Here is a 24253-nt window from a genome sequence, read left to right on the forward strand (position 1 = left end):
ACGGGATAAGTCAATATTTCCAGTTCCGAGTAATTCTTCTGTGGCACTGGCTCCGAAGACCAATTCGGTCGGTCTTGGGGCCAGAAATTCTCCCTGGACAACTGGCACTGATGATCTTCCACGAACCCATGAGGTTTGCTCTTCACTTCAACCTATACCATCGCAAGCAATGCTCTTGCCACTATGTTATCAGAATTACTGCGGTCAACAACTAGGTACCTGGGCTATTGGTCTCGCCTATTACCGACTGTGAGCCTTTGAAGTGGTCTTCCTGTCGCGGCGTCTGATCTTATGGAAGCTGCGCAAATATCAAAGCACATTGCCTTCCTTCGAATAGACAACTTATGCTATACTTCGTCTTAAGGTTACACTACCGATAGAGGCATTAGGGGTTACCATAAATTTCTGCATGAATGCTTGATAAATTGCTCTAAAAATAATAAGCCGTCTCTAATGAGTTTTCAACACATTTCGTGAGATTAGTATCCTGATTTGACGGACTGATAGGCTACTAGAGACACAAAGCCCATTTACCCAAATCCCGGACTGTCTTCGTTTTTCGATCGATGGCGAAGAAGCGATAGTAGTGTATGTTCAATCCTCTTTCTCATATTTTTGTACTCGGGATTGCGGGGCATATTTTCCATCAAAGTGAATATGTAATCTATTGAGACTCGGATTTGTAGGAATGTATGTTTACCACCTCACTATCTGCTCAGAGATAAAGTGTGAGAGCAAGTAGATGTCCAGCTCAAGAAGCCATTGATTGCTAGCGTCTAGCCCACACAGATAAAAAGGGGTCTGGGTTAAGGGAAACGCTTGCTAGCACTACACAAACACCCCAGCCAAGTCTGTGAGACGCAAACATCGACTTTGTTGCACATCTCATTTGGGTCGCCCTCGGTCAAGCCATGTTCTCGGGTGGAGTAAATCAGAAGAGATTATGCAGGTAAGAATTATCTTAGATGGACACTACGCTAGGAACTGATTACCATTGGGCATCAACATGGAGTGCCAGAAGAGTTTCTCCACTCCGGCCTCGAATGCGACCACCTTGAGCGAGAGGCCTCAACAGACTATTGAAAACAGTTGCGCCTATCACAACAGATGAAGAGTAGGAAACCCGCGATTGTTGCATATCTCAGATGGCCTTGACCCTCGCCTTGCACTGGCAAGGTATTTCGTGAGCGAACACACTTGGAAAATGTGAGGGTATGGAAGCGAATGCGAAAGAAGATCTAAAGATAGAAGACAGTAAACACGGTAGCTTCAAGGGTTGCGGGAAAGATCTCTTAATTGACTTATTACCATTCCCTCTTACCCCCGAGCACAGTTTGTTTTACCGCTCGTTGAACCCCGGCTTACTCACTCTAAGTAATGTCCATCGTAGGGAATGTTGCATATCTTCAAAGGCCGCCGACCTCATTATCGGGAAAATTGTAAGACATGACACCTGTAGCTCCCGAGGTCCACTCGGCAAGGATATCACGCTATAGAAAAAAAAAGGCCGCTTCGGAGGTCGCATCAATTTAATCATTGGGTATTATTGAGATACTATGGGTTATGGTCGTGAATGGGGTCGTGATGATGTGGCAACATGGGGAGCGTTTATGGAAAAGAGGAGAGTTGCTCAAAGGTATCAGAGCGATTGAGGTAGCTGGAGGTAGTTGGGAGGAACAGCGAGTTGGTCCACGGGAAGTTTTCATGCAGAAAGTGTGGCTTGAATGTAGTGGCTGATACCTACGGTCAAAAAGGGTTCCAAGGTTTCACGGGTGACAAGAATAGTGGATACCTGTCACTTTCGGGAGGCTGCAGAAGATCGTTTACTCCGTACTGTGTTCCCCGTAGAACGCCGAAGAGCCATGTTGATTCCTTAAGGCGAGACGCAAACAGAAACAGAGACTTGGCGTCGACAAATCTCATCCAATGGTACTCAAATTTGTGTTGACCTTGTCGGCGACCGCTCCTTCGCTTCGGAGAAACTTCCGGAAAAGATACAAGTCTGATCTCGGTGATCAGCCGATATTTACGATAGTCCAAGACATTCTCACGGATCCTTCATCTTGAAGAAGTTAAACGTTGATTGCTTAAAGGTAAGAATGGGATTTGTTGCACGTCTGAAAAGGTCGGCGACCTGGTTATTCCTTGCATAGGATTGATGTCGGCGACAAGGGTAAACTTGATGGGACATTCACGGGATTTAGTGAGATGTACCGAGATCCGGTGCTAAGTGGATGTGAGCTAGATGATACCGCCAAACCGTCATGACAGAGTTTTGTTGCAGATCTGAAAAGGTCGGCGACCTGAAAACTTCTTCTCACTTCTGAATTAATATCACATGGCCTATCATAAAGGTCGCCGAGTATCCACTTGGTAGAATGAAAGTTCAATCTACGACTCCATTTAATCATTACCATCAACCTCACGAGTCATGATACTTCTTGCTATGGATAAGGGACGACCAGGAGTTGAATGAATGGCAAGTTTTGTTGCATCTCTTAGTCGGCGATTCGATTAATTCTTCCACCTATGCCAGGTCAGCGATGGCCTTTGGTACAGAGTTCAAGAACAGGATCCTCCGGTACAAAGGCGAGTGCGATTGAGGCCGAAGCGGTACCGCGTGTCAGAGCTAGGAGAAACATACTATCCACCTCTTTTCAATGGCATCTGGTTTTGTTGCATCTCTTAATCGGCGACCTGAAAGAAAGGGGAAGACATTTCCAGTTGAATGAGCTCCGTTTACGAGCCAATTTCTTACTCTTTGACTTTCAAAATGGGCCATCACTGAAACACTAAATCAACGAGACAACATAGATGACACTTCCACGAAAAAGGAAGCAACCCCCGAGAGAAGAGGATGTAATTTGTTGCACATCTCAAGTGGTCTGTGACCTCCTCGCATCAATATACTCGTCTGAGGGGTCCACTTAGAGACTTCATATTGAAGGAATCACGGCTGTTGTGGGGACAAGGCGTATATTGAAAGCTAAAAGCAAATCGTCCTCGCCCACCTTTAGATTTTTGAAGTTTTGGTACACATCTCAGATGGCCCCGGCCACATCTCTATTCTATGGACAATGAGTTGGGCATGAAATCTTTATTCTGATTTGGTAGTGGGGCCATGCGGTTATGGGCGAGGTCTTCGTGGAGGCGCGATGACAAGTGCTTAAAAGGCTCTCAGAATGCCACACATAATACCTGCCTAATGCTCTTGGGGAAAGACAGATCGTTGCATATCTTGAAAAGGTCTGTGGCCTTTCCTACTCTCATTTCCAGGCTCCTATCTGCCATCAGTTTTCTGTCTATCGTCGTTTGGTACGTGATAAGATTTGTAAGTGGACACAATAGGTCTCTCCCGAGGTCTCGATCCATCTCAACAATGAAATGTCAGAATTGCGCTCCGAAGATATGCAGATCTCTCGCGCACGGCGACTACCTAGTAGAAGTCTCGAGGTGAGTTTGTGTCATATCTCGAGGCTCATGTCGCAAAAAAATTTCTCATGATTTTGGTGATGACAAGAATTACCGACGTGTCAAAGGCGACATTCAACTAAGAGCACTTCAGTATTACAAATTATCAATTTCAGGATACTCTGCATGTGATAGCTCGGATGAGAAAATCTTTACTTTACTACATCAGTACATACTTACACCGATATCTTTGGTGGTGTTCCCTCATTTTGACTTCATTTGATTTGCTGGTTTGTTTGCCTTGAATATCTTTTGCGATACAGCAAGGCCAGTCTTCACCCACTGTGTGATTTTAGTTAATGTAGATCAATTAAAGTATGATCTTATCGATTCTAATTCTCTTGAAGAGATGACTGAGTTTTGTGATGCTCTAGATTTTACAAATTCTTAAAATTGAGTATATCTTGATGCATTCTAATAACGTTCAACTGAAACATCAGTAATACGGGCAATTGGACATACTATAGTCACAAAAAAAAGTGAGATTAGTGTTCCAAAAGGTACTCTCGTGAGAAAGCGTTTGATTATTTCATGTTCATCATCCTTTTCAAATCTCCGTGTATGTTTCAAGGGGTATCAAGACTCGGTGGGAACAGTACAAGAGACCAAAGAGAGTTTATTGTTACACATCTCAAAGCCTCTATCCTCTGACTCAATATCGAATACCAATTGATAACCATCACGTCTAGCTTGCCACACCTTTTCCATAACTCAGGCTTTCTTTTTCATTCTTGTCCCATTGCGACCAGCTTTATATTTTTGTCCAACGATCTCTTATTTTGCACCTTCGTATTTTGCCCACAATACCCAGCACCGTATGTCCACCACCACAAGTCTCGCTCAAGTAATCTTAATTCCTGGTGAATTTGGTGGCTTCTTCCAATGGGTGGCCAAATATTTGGTCAAACCACAGCACCACCTAAAAGATTTATCCTAGTGCCGCTGAGACTTCGAAGATCACTTCCTCACGCTTTCAGACGTTGATAATTGTGGATGTTTAGATATACTTGGTGAAAAAGGTTTGAGCAAGTCGCTACACATCTGATCAGAACCGATCGTTTTGGTAAGCTGAAAGCCAGTAAAAAGGAAATTGAGGCCGTTTAAGTGACTGAAATATTCGGGTACCAAATTAATTTGCTTGGGGCCGCAATTGAGGCTAGGTTGATCTATTACTATGACTGAGCCCTAAGTTGTTCATGATATAGGAAATGGGGATTCAAAAGGTCGGCGGCCTTTTGAGACGTGCAACAGTCGGAGCAGCTGCTTTCTAAGTATAGAGGCACGTGTATATGGAGAAGCAAAATCTGGGATCCATGGAGCTGGCTAATCATACTATAGTACGAATCATTCTGGAAGTATCAGTGGCGCGTTGAATCACAGTGTGCTGGTCAAAATGTGCATCTTTTATCTTTTCATATGCATCTGGAAAGTGTTCCATTGCCGCAAGATTTTATGCCCGGTCGATATGGTTATCCAACAAACTTTTCATTGTCGTGATTGTTCGAAATAAGTTCACAAGTGGATTCATCTCGTCTAGAAATCCAAATGCTGATCATGTAATATTCAATTGATATTGAATGATTAAATCGAACGCACGGTATGGAATCATGTCAACGATCAGAAATTGGCAATCAGATCATAGTCGAGTCATCCAGTGTTTGATCTATGGATGGCTTCATCAACGACTCGAGTGATCGGTAAAAAAAATACAATGTTGCATATCTCAAAGGCTACTGACCTTCACTAGCCTGTCACATCTCTACTGCACTCCACTCGCCACGTTAGAATTTTACTCTAATATAAAATTACACTTGTACTTCGAGAACGGAAAATGACTATGCTACGACATGCAACAAATGTTCTCTTGCATTGGCTACCCAAGCTAGATCAAGCAATGTAAATGATTGTTGCATATCTTAAAAGGCCCCCGACCGCCTCTCATTTCCTTTCTCCGTATAATTACTCTGCTCATCAATAAAAACAAAATATCTAAATTAAAATTGCCAAGAAGGCCGTCGAAATAACCTTTATGGTGGCTGTGGCGGTAACTCCCACCCACTCAACCGGGTATCAAATCCTACATCACAAGAATCTAAAAATAATTCCTTTCCTCAATCACTATCTCGAAAAAGCCCGACTGTTAATGAGGCAACATCTGTCATCGAGCTTGGTAGACAGAAAAATTGTGACGATCTCGGATATGAGCGCGATGTAAGCGCCGCGAATAAGATCTGCGAATTCTCAGTTCATTTTGAACCCGTAGTGTTGAATTATGTGATTACACGGCCCATTTAGAGACCGTAAGTGGGATTGAGCTGAAGCCTTATATGCGACCTGTTCCATTTTTAAAGGAAATTCTTTGTATTCCGTGTGTATTACTTTGGGCGATGATGGGCACTGATGTTGATGGATTTTTAGTAAGGAGTCATGAACTGGTTATTAGAAGGTCACTGGCCTTTTCAGATGTGCAAAATTGTGTTTCTTTGAAAGAAAGAGTCTTTCGGTATCTGCTAATTTGTTTGGAAATAGGATTTCTGGGGAAAGTTGATCACTAGGAAAACCGTGTGCGTCTAATTGGTCTTTTCAAATCTCTCGTATTTTGTTCAGAGCATCAAACAATATTATTTTCTTAACACATACAATCTGATATTTAAATTCCATAATAAATCGCAGTAATATACCTCATAGTTCACAGGCTTTAAACTAAAGCTTTTCGTCACGAAAGTCCGTAAAACTATTAAAAGCCTTCCGACCATCATCGAGACCAGCCGGCCGACTATGCAGCCATTGTCATTTTTACATCACTTGACATTATACCCCACTTTTCCATAAGTCTCAGAATAAATCATCGCAGTATTTGACTGCCACTTATTGAATGGAGCTTTGATCTTCTGAAGAGGTCGCCAGTATTTTGAGACGTGCAACATTAGGGCGTTTGTTGTTAGGTTCTATGATGATGTTTTGTGGACTATGGCATGATAGGGCGCGAGTGACCGATTCTAATGCTACTGGAGCTTCTACCATGATGGTGTATGTGGGTCGGCTTCTCTCGCTAGCAGTTCATTGCAGTACCAGGTAGATCAGTTCAATGGGTGAGGTACCTCATTTTCATTTTCCCCTGATGGTAAGATTACATTGCAACTTGCACTCTATTACTGTTATCACGATTGTAGGACTCACCGGTTCTCTCCCTCCTTTTCCGCAGCGATGTTTGAAAAGCTTTTCGATTTTGATTATAAGGGGTCATTACTTCTATTTTCCCATTTTCCACGAGGTTCGGGATGCATTCCATCCAGATGTTAGTTGCACAAGTTCCCTCTAATAATTTACTCACGTGATGGCTTTTATATTTACTATCCGTCTTCCATTAAACATTCCATCATCCTTTGTTCATTCTTATAGTTTTCCGCGAAATGATCTAATTTCTTGCATTGCGTCATTTACAAATCATAATGCATATTATTAGTTCAAAAGTCACTCTCTAGCTCTAGTTTCATCTAACCCACTCATTCCATTTCTCCATAACCTACATTTCAGTCTACATTCAATTTCCATACTTATCCCATCCACAACATCACTTGCACAAACCAATATCGGTTTCCCCGGCCTTTATCTATTCTCATCCCCTTCACACATACACCGTTCCATTATTCCAACATCAAGCAAATCTGTTCACAGGCTCGGATTCTGTCCCGAATGATCGAATCATACTTCATGACCTCTGTTCCTCGCTTCTTTCTTTATTTCTTCCTCTTCTTCATCTTGTAAGCCTCGAGGCTCCTTTCTTTCTACCTCTTGAATTCCTTTCTTCTCAAACCCTCGGTACCTCGGACTTTATCATGTAATTCCGCGACCAGCTCACCGCAGCTCTTTCACCACTCTATCCGTTCTTCCGTCATAAATTACCTCGACTTGGTTCCTTTAAACTCCCTGATAAAGCAGCAAGTATCTAAGATCCCTTTGTCCTCTTATTCCCGAACGTTCCTGATCATTGTTTTCAAAGTGGTAAAGCAGCAAGTTTCCACTACTTCTTTGTATCAATTCTAGATTCATGTCAGACGAGCTCGTCAGACGGAAACTTTGGAGTCGGACATAGAGCGTAATGTGCGCGTGTGCGATGGATCTGGAATTTCAGAATCAGGGGAAAGAGATGCTTCTTTGTTGAGATGAGATGGGAGATAAGAGTGGGAAGGGACTACGTAGATGCGGCCGTAAGGGAGATAGTCGGAGGTCGGATTCATGAGGTCGAGAGGTGGAGGTCTAACGTGATGGGGGAGATTGTGGGGGATGAGGTGATTGAGAGTCGAGGTGGATAGGTAGGTTTTCTTTATTGATGGAGGTAGTTATTGAAACCCGAGTATTTCTCGGAGTCCAACTGTGAGGTATCAAATAGAGTCATGCATGATGTGATAGTTGATGAGTGAGCAGTGTACCATATGAAATCTGTAAAGGTCTTAGACCAGGCTAAAGCGATTGCAATAGAAACAATCCCAAATTGGTAGATGTGAAGTTATTCGCAACCATTAAAGAGGAGATTATCACTCGAGGTAGTCCGAAGCGAGAGGAATCAATTCCTAGACATATTTTTCCCATTTTCCTAAGGTTGTTTACCTACCTAGTTCTAGGAACACACCAATCACTCAAGTTTCTTTTCCAGTTGATCCACGTGCATTCTTCAATCCTTGAAGATATTATCGTGGGTCAGTGCCTCCCGATTTATCATGATCGCAGTCTCTTTGTTTGATTTTTACCCTTCACTGGCGGATAGCTAGTTGCAGTAGCTACATATATAAATCCGAGATACGTGAGAACGACCAGTTCCAACCATCGTCCCCTTAAATACACCTTCAAATGCTCCTTCATCTCCGCAAAGCCAACTCTACAATTCTGAAACAGCAAATCATCCATCTCATACTCATAATGTACCCTTGCTTCATCTCACCCATCTTTCATCCACCTACCACCCGAACATCAATCCGTAAGATATAAATCGAAAGTTTCTCCCTCCAGTATCCAAAAACATCATCACCTTTGGCGGAGTGGTATTGAATATTGCTTAATATTGGAATGATGCGAATAGGTACAATGGTCCACGTTGATAGTGGAACGCATTGGGAGATTAAGCCAATAGGCTGAACTTTTGCTATTTTTGGTTCTGAGGTGGAGAGTTGTTATTAAAAGAATGGGAGGAGGTATTTTTTTGCTTTGGGGTTTTGTGGATGGAAGTGGATGGGTGGACTGGAAGTGGGGCGTGAAGGTGAATGGAGATGGTGAGATGAGATGAGATGATAGATGGGATGACAGTGAATGGGATGAATAGGTATTTTGGGGGATAAGGTGGAGATTTGGTGAATGATGATGGATGGATGGATGGATGGATGGATGTGAGATGAGTTACTTAAATGGGTTTGTGGAGGCATGATCAATGAATTATGGTAGAAGTTCTGTTGCACTTCTGACAAGTCTCAAAAGAGCGTTCAATCTACTTCATGGGAGACAACTTACAACTTCACTTCTACGCTACCACTGATAGAGCTGGGCTTTTATGCGACAGATGTTGGATATAAAATTAGGAGTCTCCAATGGTTACTTGCTCTCAATCTACTTGCCTTATTTGCCATAGCATCATCTTCCTGAGCAAACCCGGAGAAGTCTCTCGTGCATGCTCCTAGTATAACTCCTAGATTTAGAAGGATTCATGCACCAATGTGTCTTTCAGCCCAATTTGAGGGTATCATAAAGTTTTTAATCCCCTTCAAGGGATTGAACCTCATTCAAGCATTTTTCTGCTCTCGATATTCACTCTACTCTTGTCAGTTTCTTGCACACAAAATTTCAGCATGAACATCAGGAATACAAAAGATACAAGCATCATGATACAGAATCTACAATTAACGTTAACCTATACTCCATCTCTATGCTACCAACTCTATTATTATCCATCTCGGATTCAGGTATCTCCTCTCGTGATCATAAAATACTCCCACAAATATACTCTGCACCTCACAGAGCCCCCAAATTCTAATTTGCTCGAAACCTAGCTTCCTGTCCATCCGTCCAGCCACTGATATCCGTCACTTCGTAAGGTTCTCTTAAAGGAGTACTTCCCAGAGAAGACCCATCACTGAGCTCCGATGCGTCCTCAACAAAATCTGAAGTTTCTTCTTCTTGCAAATGTGTCGTGTCACTGACACACGAGTCCTCAGAAACAGAAGTCTCTCGCACAGACACCGTCTCCTCCACATTCCCATCGTTCGAAGTATCCCTCAAAGAAGCCTCATCACCGAGATCAAAGACCTCAGCAAACTCCGGCAAAGCTTCTTCTCGAAAAGATGGTGTATCACTGGCATAGGAATCATCAGAAGCGTCTCGCACAAAAACCTTCTCCTCAATCTCCCAATCACTCGAAGTATCCCGCATCGACTGTTCGTTATCCACCATAACAGGATGTTCAGAAGGTTCCTGCAAGAACATCCTAGGAATTCTCGGTGCCAACTCAACTACAGGAGATGGCGCTCTCTCAAACGGATCAAAAGTTCTGATCTCAAGACTTCCATCCTCTTTCGTGATCAACAGGGTCCTCTTCAAATACCCACGAAGCGTACTATCATTCCCCGCCATAAACGAAATGATCAATCTGAGAGTCAACGAAGATTTCGCATTCATATAGGCAAACAACGCAAGCGCATCAACCAAGACCGGATCCCCCTCAAACTCGGTATCCAGATCATTGAATTGTTGCTCCCAATTCTCCACCAGCAATTGCTGATTCAAAGGATTATTTTGCAGAATACATAAAACGAGTTGGCGAAATACATATCCGGGAAGAAGACGCAGCGCCGCGACAATTCGGCTCATGGTGGTTTGTCTCTCTTCTTGTCGCGCGACCATTTCTGCTTGCATGCGTTCGGATCTTTGGCGGATGCTGGAGATGTCGAGATTGCGGGTGGCAATGAGATGCGCGATGACATATTCAAGTTCGTCGATTTGGAGTTTTGCGGCTGGTTGGTTTGTTAGTATTTTTACTTTTGTTTGAGGGGTGCCACATACCAGAAGCGATCACTCCACGTCCGGCGGCTGTACGTGCCATCTTGTATAATAGATTTGATGACTTGAAGGTAAAAGTTGATATTGCACTGAGAAAGATGCCTTATTGACGACCTAAATATGTTTTCTGTAGATGTGACCTGAAAGCTCAATTTTTGTTGTGTGATCTGTGTTTGAGGTTGTGGAGGGTAAGATGAAAACTCGAGAAATTTTCAATCTTTAAATAGGTATAATAATGAATTTGTGTATTGGATCCAGCAGCTCGGACTTTGTTGGGAATTTTACAGTTGATATTCACTTTCATCCTGTCACTAACAATCTCAATACTATATTAAACATATTATGCTGTGCAAAGGACATAGATGTAGATTTGTTTTGTAATGTAGTCAACTGTGCCGCATCTTTCATAAATCTAACTGTCAGCATCGCCTTTGTGATACATCTTTCTGGCCATCACCAGGAGTCTTCCGCGCAGTAACAAGAAATATCATTCATGTAGACCAAACCAAACACAAAGATTCTATCCAGATGGATGGTCTTTGATGGTATCCAGCTCGAACTTGCGAATTGCAGATGTGCCATCCTCTTGTTCAACCAACAACTTCTTCTTCAAGGATTCCTCGATGAAACCACTTTCAATAATCAAGCGTCTGATTATGATATGGAGATATAGAACATCACATTCCTCGATCCATTTTTCATATTTCGTATGATACAGCTTATTCCCAGGTCCACTCTCCATCATTTGCGGTCTCCAGTACGTTACCATCCATTCCCTGACGACGAGATTCTTCTCAAGGATTTCTATGATAATTTGTTGAGCTTGATAAAGTGAAAGGCAGTCAAGGACTTGGAGTAGAGCTTCTAATTCCATTCTCTCTCTCTCTCTTGAATGTCATTGACACCGTTGTGAATATTGTTCATATCGAGTTTGTTGTCCTTGATAAGATTTGCGACGACCCTGCAAAGCTGACGTCTAGGACAATCCACTAGTCATATATTTAGCAGTTACTTGGATTGAAAGTTCTAGGAAGTATACTAAGCAAGATTGAGATTGACTTGGTCAAGTCCAGGAGTGGTGCATGATGAGGCAGACTTGACTTCAGCGTGATTGCAAGATAGACTTATCATGATTGGAGTTTCCCGCTCTGATGGTAGCGGAAACTGTGATTGATTGTTAGCAAATACTTTTAGCTCGATTTTATGAAAGTACATAGCAGTTTGGCACTGATTCATATGAAGTTGATATGAAAAAGAGAAGGTGAAAGCGTTTAGAGAGTGCGACAGCAATATCTATTGAGCTCGATGTCTGGCGGCAAGCTAAGCTAAACCAAATTGGAACAATCTTCGCCTTTGATACTCACCTTGAAAATATCTTATTTTAGTTCATGGGAAGTCATACTCTACACCTAGGTAGGTATGTAAATGATCTTGTCTATATTCAGATCTACACGAACAGTGGATAAAGTAACATTGAGGTCATAATGTATCGAAGAACGAAGAGCTTCGAATTTGGTTCGGCCAGATGTGGTTGTCAATTTGGATATCTAACCTACTTATTAATGATTAGTCGGCGTTGAATACCACAGCACAAAACTATTCATTGATACAGTGATCTCTCATCAATTATCCCCTCTCCCACCCCTCTACCAAATCTTCCCCTAAACCCCCCATCTCATCCTAATAACCAGCCCCCCTCATCTCACCACTCAACTCCTCCACACGCTCCACCACACCCCATCCACAAAGTTTCTCACCTCCCACCTCCCATCCTCACGTTTCTTCAACAACAACCCCGTCAACAACCCCCTCACAATCCTATTCCCTACCACCAAATCCCCCACCACATCTCTCCACCTATACATCACCACCTTCCCCTCTCTCCTCTTCACCTCCTCGGCATCATCCAGCAAATTCTGCAACCACAACCTAACCCAGCGATTTTGACTCAGGAAGATACCAATTTTCATGACTTCCTGCGAGGAGAATGTATCAAGTGTCTTCAAAATGAGATATTGTCTTATTGATTCTTCTCCTGTGGCGATTCTAATAAAATCACTGTCTGGATTAGGGATGCCGCTTGCGCGCTCGTTGATCTGAGAGAGGATTTTGTTGTGGATTTCGAGGTAGAGGAAGTATTCTTCGTCTTTTTGGCGGGTGGTGAGGAGATTTGGGGGGGAGGGAGAGGAGGATCGTACTCTTTTAGGTGATGGAGGTTGAGATCTGGATGGTGAGAAAGAGGAGGATGAGGACCAGGATGATGATGATCTGGTTCTTGGTGGCGATGGAGGCACTTGCTCGTTCTGATAATAGGGGCGTAAAGTAATCGAGCTTACATGAGCGCTATGGGGCCAATTATTCGTGTTGTTCTGCATTGTGAAATGCTTTGATGGATGTTGCTAATCTGCGAAAAATTGGATGTAATCAGATATTAGACGCGGATGCTGTTGGATGCCGCTGATATGAACGAAGTAGAATGGTTTCTGAAATTTCGATGTAGAGAAGGAAATTAGAGAGATATTTAAAGACTTTTGGGTCAGAGACTACTAGGATTATACTACGGTAAAACAGCCAACTCGAGTATTATTGCTGTACTATTGTATGTGGTCCAGGAAAAGGATACCACCGTACATACTCATTCACACCGAGATCTCAAACTTCGGTATGGTAGCTTGGCTGGAGATCTTGTGACAATAGATCTCATCTGACAATGCTCGAGCAGAGATAGTGAGAAATCAAGAAAGCGACCTGCTGACTATCTTTCGGATGGACCAACATGTCGAGGTCCTAGAAGGTTTGATGAACTAAGAGACCCTAATGAAAGATTGATCGCAATGAAAGAAAATCTCAACGAACCAAGCAAAAGTGAAACACACAAAGAAATTGGAGAATGTCAAGAAGAAAGTACACGATCCTTAAGATTTGAGTCCCCAGAACTACCAATTCGAAGCTATCACCAATTGCCCACATCCAAGCCAGAACCACAATCTCCTCCAAACTCCAAACTCAATCTCTATCCAATATTTATCAAACCCACTCACCACCATGCAATCCCTACTCAACCCCCCAATCGCCCCTCTCCCTCCCCCTCCTCGTCCTCCTCCCATAGATACCTAGCCTAGTATCTCAAAAATTCGGGTACAAAGTCACTGTTAAGTCTAGGTCCCTATCTAGTGAATGACATAGACAAACACATGATTAACCCCTATATAGGCATTGATCTTGTAGGAAGACCTTTCTTCCTTGGCATAGTTCATTGATCGAATTTTTGATCTTTGAAGCTATTCCCATATTGCTCCTCGTGAAGCGCGTGACAGTCATCGCTAAATCATCTATCTCTACAAGATCAAGAATCCAGAACATACACAACATAGAATCAACTCAACAAAATTGCGCACATCCCGCCATCCCATCCCATCCCCATATCTAAACTTTTTGCTCTCACAAACAAGTCAAAACCTACAGATACAAGACAACCCCTACAAATTTCACCATCCATCTCACATTCCAAATGACGATATCACATAATGAAAAAAAGGAACAAATACAGTCTGAAAGAAACCGAAAATAATATCAAATTGACTCAGTTCGAAGAATATGTTTGAAGATACTCATCCACCAACTGCAAATAAATGAAGGAGATAATACTAAGTAATCCACAAAACATATTACTGCACGGAGTGAAAGGAATATATCTAACCAAACTGAAGAGCAGAAGTCTAATCGAAAATAGATACACGCATCTCACCAAAAAAAAAGAGATGAAAAAACTAGAAAAAATAAGCGACTACACCCCCCTTTCAAACAAACAAACAAGCTCAAATCCATCTGTATCAACCACTTACCAGAATACGTCAGCCCCCCCTTCCCCTCAACAAACAAAGATAAAGACGTCACCTAACCCTACGAGACCGTCCCCGTCACTCCACTCCCTCACCCCACTCTCAACCTTCTAGAAGCGAGAAGCAAGCCGCTCCTTATTCCGCGCGCGGCTAAAATTGTCGATTCGTTCTTATCCACAAATCCACATGTCTATCTATTGCATTCCATCCCGTCACAATTCATCGCATCACATTATATCGTATCGTATCAACAAAGCCCCCTTCGCTTTCTCTTCCTTACTCTTCCCCCTGCCCTCCCTGTCGCCACTCCCCATTCTCGCATCTGCCCAACTAAACCGCCAAAACCCATATAGCATCAACCCCCATACCCAAGCCTCCACCAAAAAGCCCTTCCGTTCAACCTTCCAGAAGCTTCACAGAACCCTAGCACAAGAATAATCATACAACATCTCACCTCAACTCAGGTCCCAACCCCCCTCCCCGATCTCCCGAGTTCCGAGTCAACTACCGACGATCGCGCAGACAATGTACTTCATAAGTAAGAAGGGTCTTTCTTTCCCGACTCTCTCACGCATGCATGTATGCATGATCACCAAACCGAAGATAGGACCCCTGATTTTGAACCCCTAGATTTCCCATCTACCCTTTAGATTTCATCGGTCTCGTGATTTTGATTTATGAATTTTCCGTAGGTAGGGGTCCATTGCGATGGGATGTGATACAATTCAAGAATATGAAAATTGAACAATGACTCCAATCCTGCATAATTAAATTACATCAGGCTAGCATGCCTAGCTACCTAGTATCTACCTGCCCACATGGAGCATCTTCGGGATTGCCGCGCTCATTGACTATTATCCGATTATGAATCAAATACCATGAAATCATATAAATACGTAGGAGAGTAGAATATATTTACAGTCACAGTGACAGTGGAGTAAGTAAATTAGTCAATTCAAACATCCTCACGAGAAGGAATATATGTATGCATTCCACTCCTCCACAAATTGAAGGAATCAAATGTAGGATGAGGTGGAGAAACTATCCATCGTCGTCTAAAACCCAACCAATCAATGACCAATCGGACAGATGTGACATGAGGGAACTACAGCATGTGATTTTTATGTATTTATATACGGGTTGGAGATGGATCTTTGGTAATCAACTGTGATACTCGTAAAATTATATAAAACTTAAATGTAAGCAGTTGGATGAGATGAGAACAGATAGACAGGAACGGGAAATTGACTCGGAGAATTGATTCGAGTTTAGTACTGCCGACGGTGATGATTATGAAAATGAGGATGCTGAGGTGAGAATATAATCGAGTCCTAATCGTATAGAGGTTGAAGGGGTAAGTAATATAAAACGCACCTAAATACATCTCCACTTTAGACCTTTGAATAAATCAAATTACAGTACTAGTTGAAAATTTATATAATAAACTCTAGATGATGAAAATATTATAAAAGTTATATTTTATTTACATTTTATTCAAAATCACTAATTTTTTATTACATTCTAATTCGAAATATTATTTAGAGTTTATTTAGAATCTATAGAAAGCTTTAAATACTTTGAATACTTTGAATACTATAAATTCATTAAAGTTGATAAAAAGCAAATAAAAACTTCAAATATCGAATTTTAAGAGGAGAGTAGTTTATTACCTATTCAATTCACTTAAAGTAGTAATAAATTCTATAAAAACAGTAAGATTTTATTAAAAGTGAGATTGACATCACTTACTCATATAACCTCTATAGATGTTTATTTACTCCGAATATCTATGTTCGAACTTATAATGGCCGAGACGGACATTTGTCTCGACAGCCGAGGAAACATCCAAATGTATCGGAGATGAATGAATAATCACAGAAAGAAATAAGTTATACCTAGTAAAGTATATGCATATGTAACTTGAGTTACCGAGACAACGAGAATGTAAGGTGAGAAGTACCTACTCATGTGATGTCATCACATGGTCATTGAAACTCATCATGATCTACTCAGTAGTCTAGCTACCCTACCTTACCCCTCTTCTCGAAACTATCAATTAATGCATCAAAAAGGGGAAAACCTTCTTCCCACCGCCTCGCGCTCCTCATCAGAAATGCGGTTTCGATCGGTCTTCACTCGAAGCCGCTAGAATCGACTGCGCAAAGATCAACTATCTGGCCACTACTGTGACACCCAAGATCGAACGATATATACATTCCCATCACAAACCCCTCGAATCCAAACTCCCGCCAGAACTGCAAACCGAAGATCGCCTTACCAACCATCCAAGCGAGATCAAGCAGCTTATTTAGGTACTTACTTAGAGACCGAACCTGAAAATCATGACACATTTCAATCCCAATCTGTACCAGTGAAGCGTACCTGAAATCTTCACATAGCACGCGCAAAATTATTTCTGCAGCGGAATATTATCTAGTTAGCAACCAGTCAGGTACCAAAAAAACACGAAGAAACACGTCTTGCTTGTTTCTAGTAGGTGTGAGTGAATACATCCATACATCTCTTAGTATGCGCGGGTACATTGTGCATCTAGAGGATGATACATGTGTACGCATACGCATGTGAAACCCAGAAACAACGACGGGCGTTGAAGTTTACCAATTGGGTATCGAGATGTCATTTATCGGTCTGTCTTGCATTTGATATTGTGTATTGTTTTCTCTCCGTTCTGAGCCAAGCGTCGTGATGAGAAGGTTGTACAGAAATGGTTATTTTGAGCGGTCTGGATTAAGGTCGGTTAGTCCTCCTGCAGGCTTGGGCGTGAGCGGGTCGAATGGAAAATTGTAAGGAGGGCGTATACTCCATGCAATTTTATAGATGGGAAGCGCCCAATGGTCTTCCTTTATCCCAACCTTCCATTCGGCATCCACGCCGATATGGAGCCTATTTCTCAGCCCTCTTTGACCATTCCATTCCAAGCAAACTCTAATAAAGATAAACGATTCACATCAATGATTATTCCTTCACCATCAACAAGTCAAAGTCAGCAAGCGCAAGAACGGAAATCAAGACATCCCAAACGCCGTACGGCCGTCCGTCCATATCCATCTGCTCTCTATAGCATAGACCAATCCCAAACCCCCACCTCGCACACACTTTCAGCCGGCGACCCCGAAACCCTATTCATCCTTTCCATCCTTCTCTTCTCTTTCTTCTCTTCCTTCCAGTTCCCACGAGTCCCACGACCCGGTCCACTCTAAGTCTCTAACCCAGCCCAGCCAGCCCAAGCACACATCGCCACTCGGGATTTTTTCAATCGAATGATCAATCACTGTGACACCGACCGAGTAACGAACCAAACAGGGATGTGGTAAATTAACCCCAATAAAGTAATACGCTAGAAGGCTGACAACACGATGGAATAAATGAAAGAATACGTGTGGCGCTCTTCTAGAAGCTTTCCTGTTGGGAGAAATTTTCTTTCACTGGAACGAGAAGGGATATTTGCAGAAGGGTGTGGGTGTGTGTGTGGTATGGTTGTGATGAGATATTGATGGGAAGATGGCGTGGAAGACCTGGTAGAAAGTTCTTTTCTTTTCTTGAGGTGGGTGGCATTTTACACCTCCTTCCCTACCGCTAACGCAATGTAATATAATGTAATGATAACAATAATATAATTAATGTGAGAGAATGGAAGATTGAAAGAAACTTCCATTCGCCTTCTAAAGCTACAGAGTGCCACAATTTGATAATGGTGTAACTAAGTATCACACCACACCTTTCATTCCCATTTATTCATCATCGTCATCACTATGCATAGATGCATATTGGATATGCATGTACATATGCAACCACACATTCCATTCCTTCTAGGCTCTAGCAACCTACTAGGTAGGTAGGTAAACACAGCGATCATCACTCTACAGAAATAAATTCATCGATCGGGAAATAGATAGGTTAGCATCTCGACACAAGACACCAAATGACCATACCAAACCTGACCAGTCCAGTCCATAAGAAAACCGAGCCGCGAGCAAAAAAAATTCGAGAATTGAATCAAAAATCAGACAGAGGAAAGTATACAAGCATGTGAGATCCAAGTCATCAGTGATCAGTTTGAGAGACCTCACATTTCCTCCGCATCCCCCTTCTAAGCGATCTAGACATACCAGCCGCCTGTCTCTCCATCTCCATCTCTGTTTCGCCGCTGAAAGTTGAAACAGACTATTAAAATCTTTTCAGCATGTATCAGCTCCTCCTTCCGCTGAACTTCCTTTCTTTTTCCGTCTGACAGCTTGGCTGGCTTTGTTTGAGGTTGGTTGGGAAACCTGGTTGTTTTCAAACGTTCTATTTCTCTTTTTCTTAATGCCTATACGCGGCTCGGTTATCTATCTCTAATACATAGACAGGCTCTTGGTATGGATCAGCATCGTCCATCCTGAAAATCTTGAAAATCCCTCGGTAGTCTCTAGTTTCTAGTATGTCTTGTGTTGTATTGAAGCTCAAACTCACGGGGTATGTATGATATGGTATATTTGCATAAACTGCATCAACTATAATAATCTATATCCTGGGCGAAAGAAAAGAAAGAAGGATGATGGTCGATATATAATATTACATACTACTTAACAAATCAAAAACATCCCTATATCCCAGAACCCTCTCCTCTCCGCTGTTTGAACTGGGAAATAGGAAACAAAAGAAGAAAGAGACAAGGGAGAGGAAACGGAAAAAGGAATATCTGATATATGGAATATAATAAGTTATAGAATATGAGCTTTCTATGCGTATAGTGCATGTAGTATACTTTACCACGGAAATGGTCTTCCGATTTTGAGGGGGTGGATGGGTTAGGGATGGTGAGATTGATACTGGGTGTTCGTACATTAATTACAGCATAGCATAAAATAAATCAGAAAATAAAATATAAATACCCGTGATCACTGATTAGATTAGTCAAATCACACTGATCATCCATCAAATCGGAATTAACTGAGTTACGAGTTTATTCACCTACCTTCCTGTCTAACACATATACACGAGAGCCAAGAAATGGAGGTAGAGACAGAAAGGAGGAGGTGTGACTACGGGGTATAGTTCCGAGGATGCGAGATGCGAGATGCACGATACGAATGCAGGCTGAGAAATGCGGAGGAGGAGGAGGATGTAAATTTGTCGCGGAATCTTTCTTCCTGTGGATAAATGCGATTGATTACTACAGTACAAACTACCAACAGAGCCGAGATATCATATCATATCATCTCTGCCGCTCTGCCGATACTATGCTTTCTACCATCTACTACCAATCTCTAGAGATATCATATCATCTCTGCCGCTCTGCCGATACTATGCTTTCTACCATCTACTACCAATCTCTAGAGATATCAACTCCGTATTTCTGCATGAATCCTCGATCCTCAATCCGATCACAATTTTCCCATGGGAGATCCTAGGTCTGATCAAATACCATTGTAAAAACTACGGAGTAGGTACGATACCAGGGACCAGGTAGTAAGTAAGTTGGTAACTCACCACCCAGAATCTAGAACCCCAAATCCCAAATCTCCATCCGCGCCCAAGCTATCCGTTCATCACCTACCCACCCACGTGCTATCAACTACGGAAACTTAGGAAACCCGCAAAAAACCACAACATTCGTATCCGTGAGATGGGAATTGTGGAATGTGAGGGAGGGGGGGAGAATGGCATTTTTCTACTCGGTATTGTATTATTTTTGTTTTCGACTTTTGGAGTATTTAGATAGGTATGTATGTATGTATGTATGTATGTATGTATGTATGTATGTATGTATGTATGTATATATAACTATATATATAATATACGAGTATATTATATTCCTTATAGATTACAAATTGTAAGTAACGAAATACATTATAAGTAACATCTACACTATAACTCTAATAGAAATGAAAATTCCCTCACATGCCGTTTCTCCATCAACTTGTCTAGCTTTTAGAGCTCAGCTCAGGGATGGACGAGGTGATATGATATGACATGGTGCTTACTTGCTCAACCGCGCAATCTCGTGACCGGGTGAGGTGGATGGCTCGGATGGGTAGGAATGAGATACCTAGGGATAGCATACTGATCGATACCCTGAGAGTTTCGGAGACGGCTTGGTTGGGAAAGGTATCATCTATTATACATTCATCACATACATTACTCCTACTCCGTATGTGAAGGATTTCTTTTCTTTTTTCTTCTTTCTCTCGCTTTGGAATGGGTTCTGGAATGATCGGGAGTGAGTGATATGTTCTTTTAGAATCTAATTACAGGGAGAGAGAGAAAGATAGAAAATGTGTCTTGGCTAGGGTGGTAGCTAGGGAGATGGATAGATAGGTAAACGAGGATATATTGATCTGTGATGAGCTACCTACCTACCTACCTTCTAGAGATGGTTAGGGCTTGTTTGTGTTACTTGACAACGGGTGAGGTGGGTGGTGACTGGTTTAGCTAGGTATGCTTGTTTGAGGGGAAGGGAAAGGGAAGAGATGTGAAGTAAAGTGAAGTGAAGTCTTGTGAATGGAAGATGGGTGCGAGGGTGTAGACGGGCTGGAAGTTATAATCTACAGATGAGGGGATTGGTTGAAGCGAGATGAGAGTGCTGATGTTTCTTTGATATTTGAGATGGGGGATGCATTGGATGGATTGTGAGATGGGGATGCATTGGATCGATTGATGATGGCGTTTGATGATGGCGTTTGACGACGGCGATTGAGGGGATGTTGTGCATACTTCACGTGATGATGCTCAGATGTCGGGAGATGAGTTGTGAGGGTAGGTGATGATATTGGTAGTGTATGGAGATAAGGGATTGGTTCAAACAACGAATAGACCAGAGATATCAAATTAAAGGCATAAATATCAAAAGCTACCAAATCACACTACACTCCACCAGAACACGATGATAGGAATCGACGATACCACACCAACACCACGGCAGTTCCTCAGGACAAGTCCCACGACACCGGTAGATGAAGGTGAAGAACCCCCAACCCGTAGGACGTGGGAAAAGTTAATTAAATAAAATGAGGGGTTAAACCTTGAGTGTGTGTGGCTCAGGGTGATCAGAAGACGGTGATTAGATATCGAGATGATGTGATGATCTTCACGACTATCGGACTGGGTGGAGGGACTATGAACTGGTTTCCATGATGGGGAAAGGAATGTAGCTCCATTAGGGTCATGATGGACGCGCAACGTCAGTGTACGCCGTCTGTACGTATGATAATTACCGTTTGGGACGGCTTCTTATCTGTAGTGTGAGACTTGATCGGTAGATTGATTATGAGGTGAAGGTGAAGGTGAAGGTGTTTTATGTTTTGTCATTAGAAGAGGAAGAGGACGAGGAAGAGGAGGATTGGGGAGAGAGTGGCTATGGAGGCATGTTGTGGTTGGTAACTTTTGCGAGGGATATCACGGAACTTGCCTTGTGTGATCTGTAGGAGGGAGGAGAAAGGGTTTGGACAATGTCGTGTGGTTGGTGATACAATTACTTGCGTGTTTCCAACAGAGAGATCTCTGGAGCTGCTGGAAAGTATGGAAAGAACGCCACGATTTGCATTTGCCATAGGATGGTGTAGCATCAACGGTCCTGGGAAGATTGCAAGCATTGCATAGCCTTCTCAAACGCGGCACACCCATCAAGAATCATCCTTTCAAGTATTCGGACATTTTTGGACAGATCATTTTCAAAGCTTCACAGCTCCAAAAGGGGGGGATACCCTAGTGAGGACTTTTTACCTTTACATCATGCCACAGATTGTGATTGTGATTGTGCTTGTCCTTGCCCCTTGCCCCTTGCCCAGCCATGCCCAGTTATCCTCCTAATGCTTAATAATGAAGATGCATTATTATTTTTTCCCTCCGATTTCCATCGCGCAACACCATAAGCATCAAATCATTCGAATGATGGAACGATTTGTCGATTAGTGTTAGAAGAATCCATGTATGCCAACGTGCCAAGAGGAAATCAAGAATCGAGAGCTAGGCCAAGAATCTCATTAAGTCCGTTGGATTGTTGGTTGCTGCTGATAAACCTGGCTATATCCATGTAGAGTAGGAGGTGAAAACGTACGAAGTACAGAGTAGACAGTTGTTTTCGTGAGGGGATGGAAAGCGTAACGCGTGGCTGCTTTAATGATTGATTCAAAGAAGCATCTGTGGGCGTCGACACTAATCCTAAACCGGATGTGAGCGCATGATGCAAGTGTGTACTATGGACAGACGGTGATTGGATGATGAGCGATACGCTCAATGGATTACCCAAGAATACGACCATCTGATTCGATGGCGGGGAGCGTGGCTATCAAATCTTCTAGCGCGTTTCTAGCGTGATGGATATTTATTATTCCCCTTAGCTTGATCTCTCTCACTCGCTGTTTTTAACTTTGCCTACCTCGAGTCTACGTAGTACGGTAGTACCCAGTATGACCACGGGTATTTATTAGTGGATTTCAATTCCGTCTCAGATTCGTAAGGTGACTAGGATCATAAACTCCCACCGTGGAAGAAGGTTAGGGGAGAAGTTCCAGAAGTTCTTTTCTTGGTGTTTGATTATTTTCATCACAACCCAGGAATAATAAAGATTGAAATAAACGACCACAACCATCGGTATTCGAGTGTGATATGTGAACATCACATATGAACATCATACCAGGTCGTCGTTATTGAATCGCCAGATAGTTAGTTTCCAGATCACCACCAGAGAATAGAATATCAACCGTCTGGTGCAAAACCCCCAATCAAGCCAAAAGAAGCAAAAGACACCTTTCACCTCTCACACACTTCACATCTAAACATTTCACATCTAAACATTTCACATTTCACATTTCATCCTTTCATCACGGCATCCGATCAATATATTTATTATCAAGCCTCACTCACTCACTCTGTCTCTCTTTCACAACATGACTTAAAACACACGAACGGCGGTGCAAAGGAACCCACCCAGCCACTGGTATTCACAATCAGTCACTACCAATCTTTGTATCACTACTTCCGTCACTGTTGATCCACTTTTTGAAACCCGCCCACGAGTAAGAGGTCTCATTCGAATCAACCTTGGACCCACCCACCCCACTCACACACCCACATATCCACCATCACTGGCCACTTTTCACTCCTCTCTTCTCTGATCGGTGCAGTGCAAGCAAGACAAGGCCACACATCAAACCATACCAGACCATACCAGATCATACTATACCATACTATACCATACTATACCACGCCTTTCTACACTTTTCACTTTTCCAACTTCTCTCATTGGGAATTTGATTCTTCTTTACATACATATATTATACAGAAAACAATCACTCATCAATCATCAACTCGTCAATTCCATCAATTACTACCACACCTCCACACAATTCCTCTCCTCTGTATCTCTTTCATAATTCATATATATTCTTCTTGGCCAGACCCAACCTCGTATTCAAACTGCTCCTCTCTTCTACCCAAAAATTGGTCCAACTTCCCAACTAGCATCACTTTGGTCTACCGAATCCCGATGCTATCTAATACCTATCCAATCCAATCCGCACAGAAGCATCTCTCTTGACTGACTCCACTCATCTCACTCCCCACTCCTCTTTGACTCCACCATCCACACCATCCCTATCCTTTTCTGGAACCACCAAGGATCATGGTTCTGATTGCGCTTTGAATATTGGAAAGGGAAAGGAAAGAAGCAGCAGCAGCAGTCAGGGAAGAGAAGGGAAACTCTTCTTGTGATGCTAATTCTTTTAGTGGAAATCGATCCATAATTCTCACTTTATCTTCGCTTCTACGAATCTTCTACCGCCGCCATTTTTACTTTTTGCTCTCTGGTGTACCTAGGCAGTAGGAAATCGTTCATATTCACATCCATCCCGTCCTTGGTTACTTATTATTTACCGTTGCTCGAACTCTTT

At 42.4% G+C, this 24253-nt stretch overlaps 4 protein-coding genes across 4 annotated transcripts; 1 reads left to right on the forward strand and 3 right to left on the reverse strand.

The window, feature by feature from the left end:
- Nucleotides 1-9492: 9492 nt before the first annotated feature.
- EAF01_005643 (uncharacterized protein) lies at nt 9493-10561 on the reverse strand (the record flags this gene model as incomplete). The annotated part of the gene is made up of 2 exons (XM_038913897.1): nt 9493-10472; nt 10522-10561. The coding sequence occupies 2 exons, from the start codon at nt 10559-10561 to the stop codon at nt 9493-9495; spliced, it is 1020 nt and encodes a 339-aa protein (XP_038770346.1).
- A 477-nt stretch (nt 10562-11038) lies between these two features.
- On the reverse strand, nt 11039-11392 carry EAF01_005644 (uncharacterized protein; the record flags this gene model as incomplete). The annotated part of the gene is made up of 1 exon (XM_038913898.1): nt 11039-11392. One exon carries the CDS (start codon nt 11390-11392, stop codon nt 11039-11041), a length of 354 nt encoding a protein of 117 aa, XP_038770347.1.
- An 835-nt stretch (nt 11393-12227) lies between these two features.
- Nucleotides 12228-12893, reverse strand: EAF01_005645 (uncharacterized protein; the record flags this gene model as incomplete). The annotated part of the gene is made up of 1 exon (XM_038913899.1): nt 12228-12893. The coding sequence occupies one exon, from the start codon at nt 12891-12893 to the stop codon at nt 12228-12230; it is 666 nt and encodes a 221-aa protein (XP_038770348.1).
- Nucleotides 12894-19760: 6867 nt separating this feature from the next.
- Nucleotides 19761-20252, forward strand: EAF01_005646 (uncharacterized protein; the record flags this gene model as incomplete). Its single annotated transcript, XM_038913900.1, has 5 exons — nt 19761-19774; nt 19811-19832; nt 19868-20085; nt 20187-20196; nt 20247-20252. 5 exons carry the CDS (start codon nt 19761-19763, stop codon nt 20250-20252), a joined length of 270 nt encoding a protein of 89 aa, XP_038770349.1.
- Nucleotides 20253-24253: the final 4001 nt, after the last annotated feature.

This window comes from Botrytis porri (assembly GCF_014898465.1).
Source record: "Botrytis porri strain MUCL 3234 chromosome Unknown BPOR_007, whole genome shotgun sequence".
Lineage (NCBI taxonomy): Eukaryota > Fungi > Ascomycota > Leotiomycetes > Helotiales > Sclerotiniaceae > Botrytis > Botrytis porri.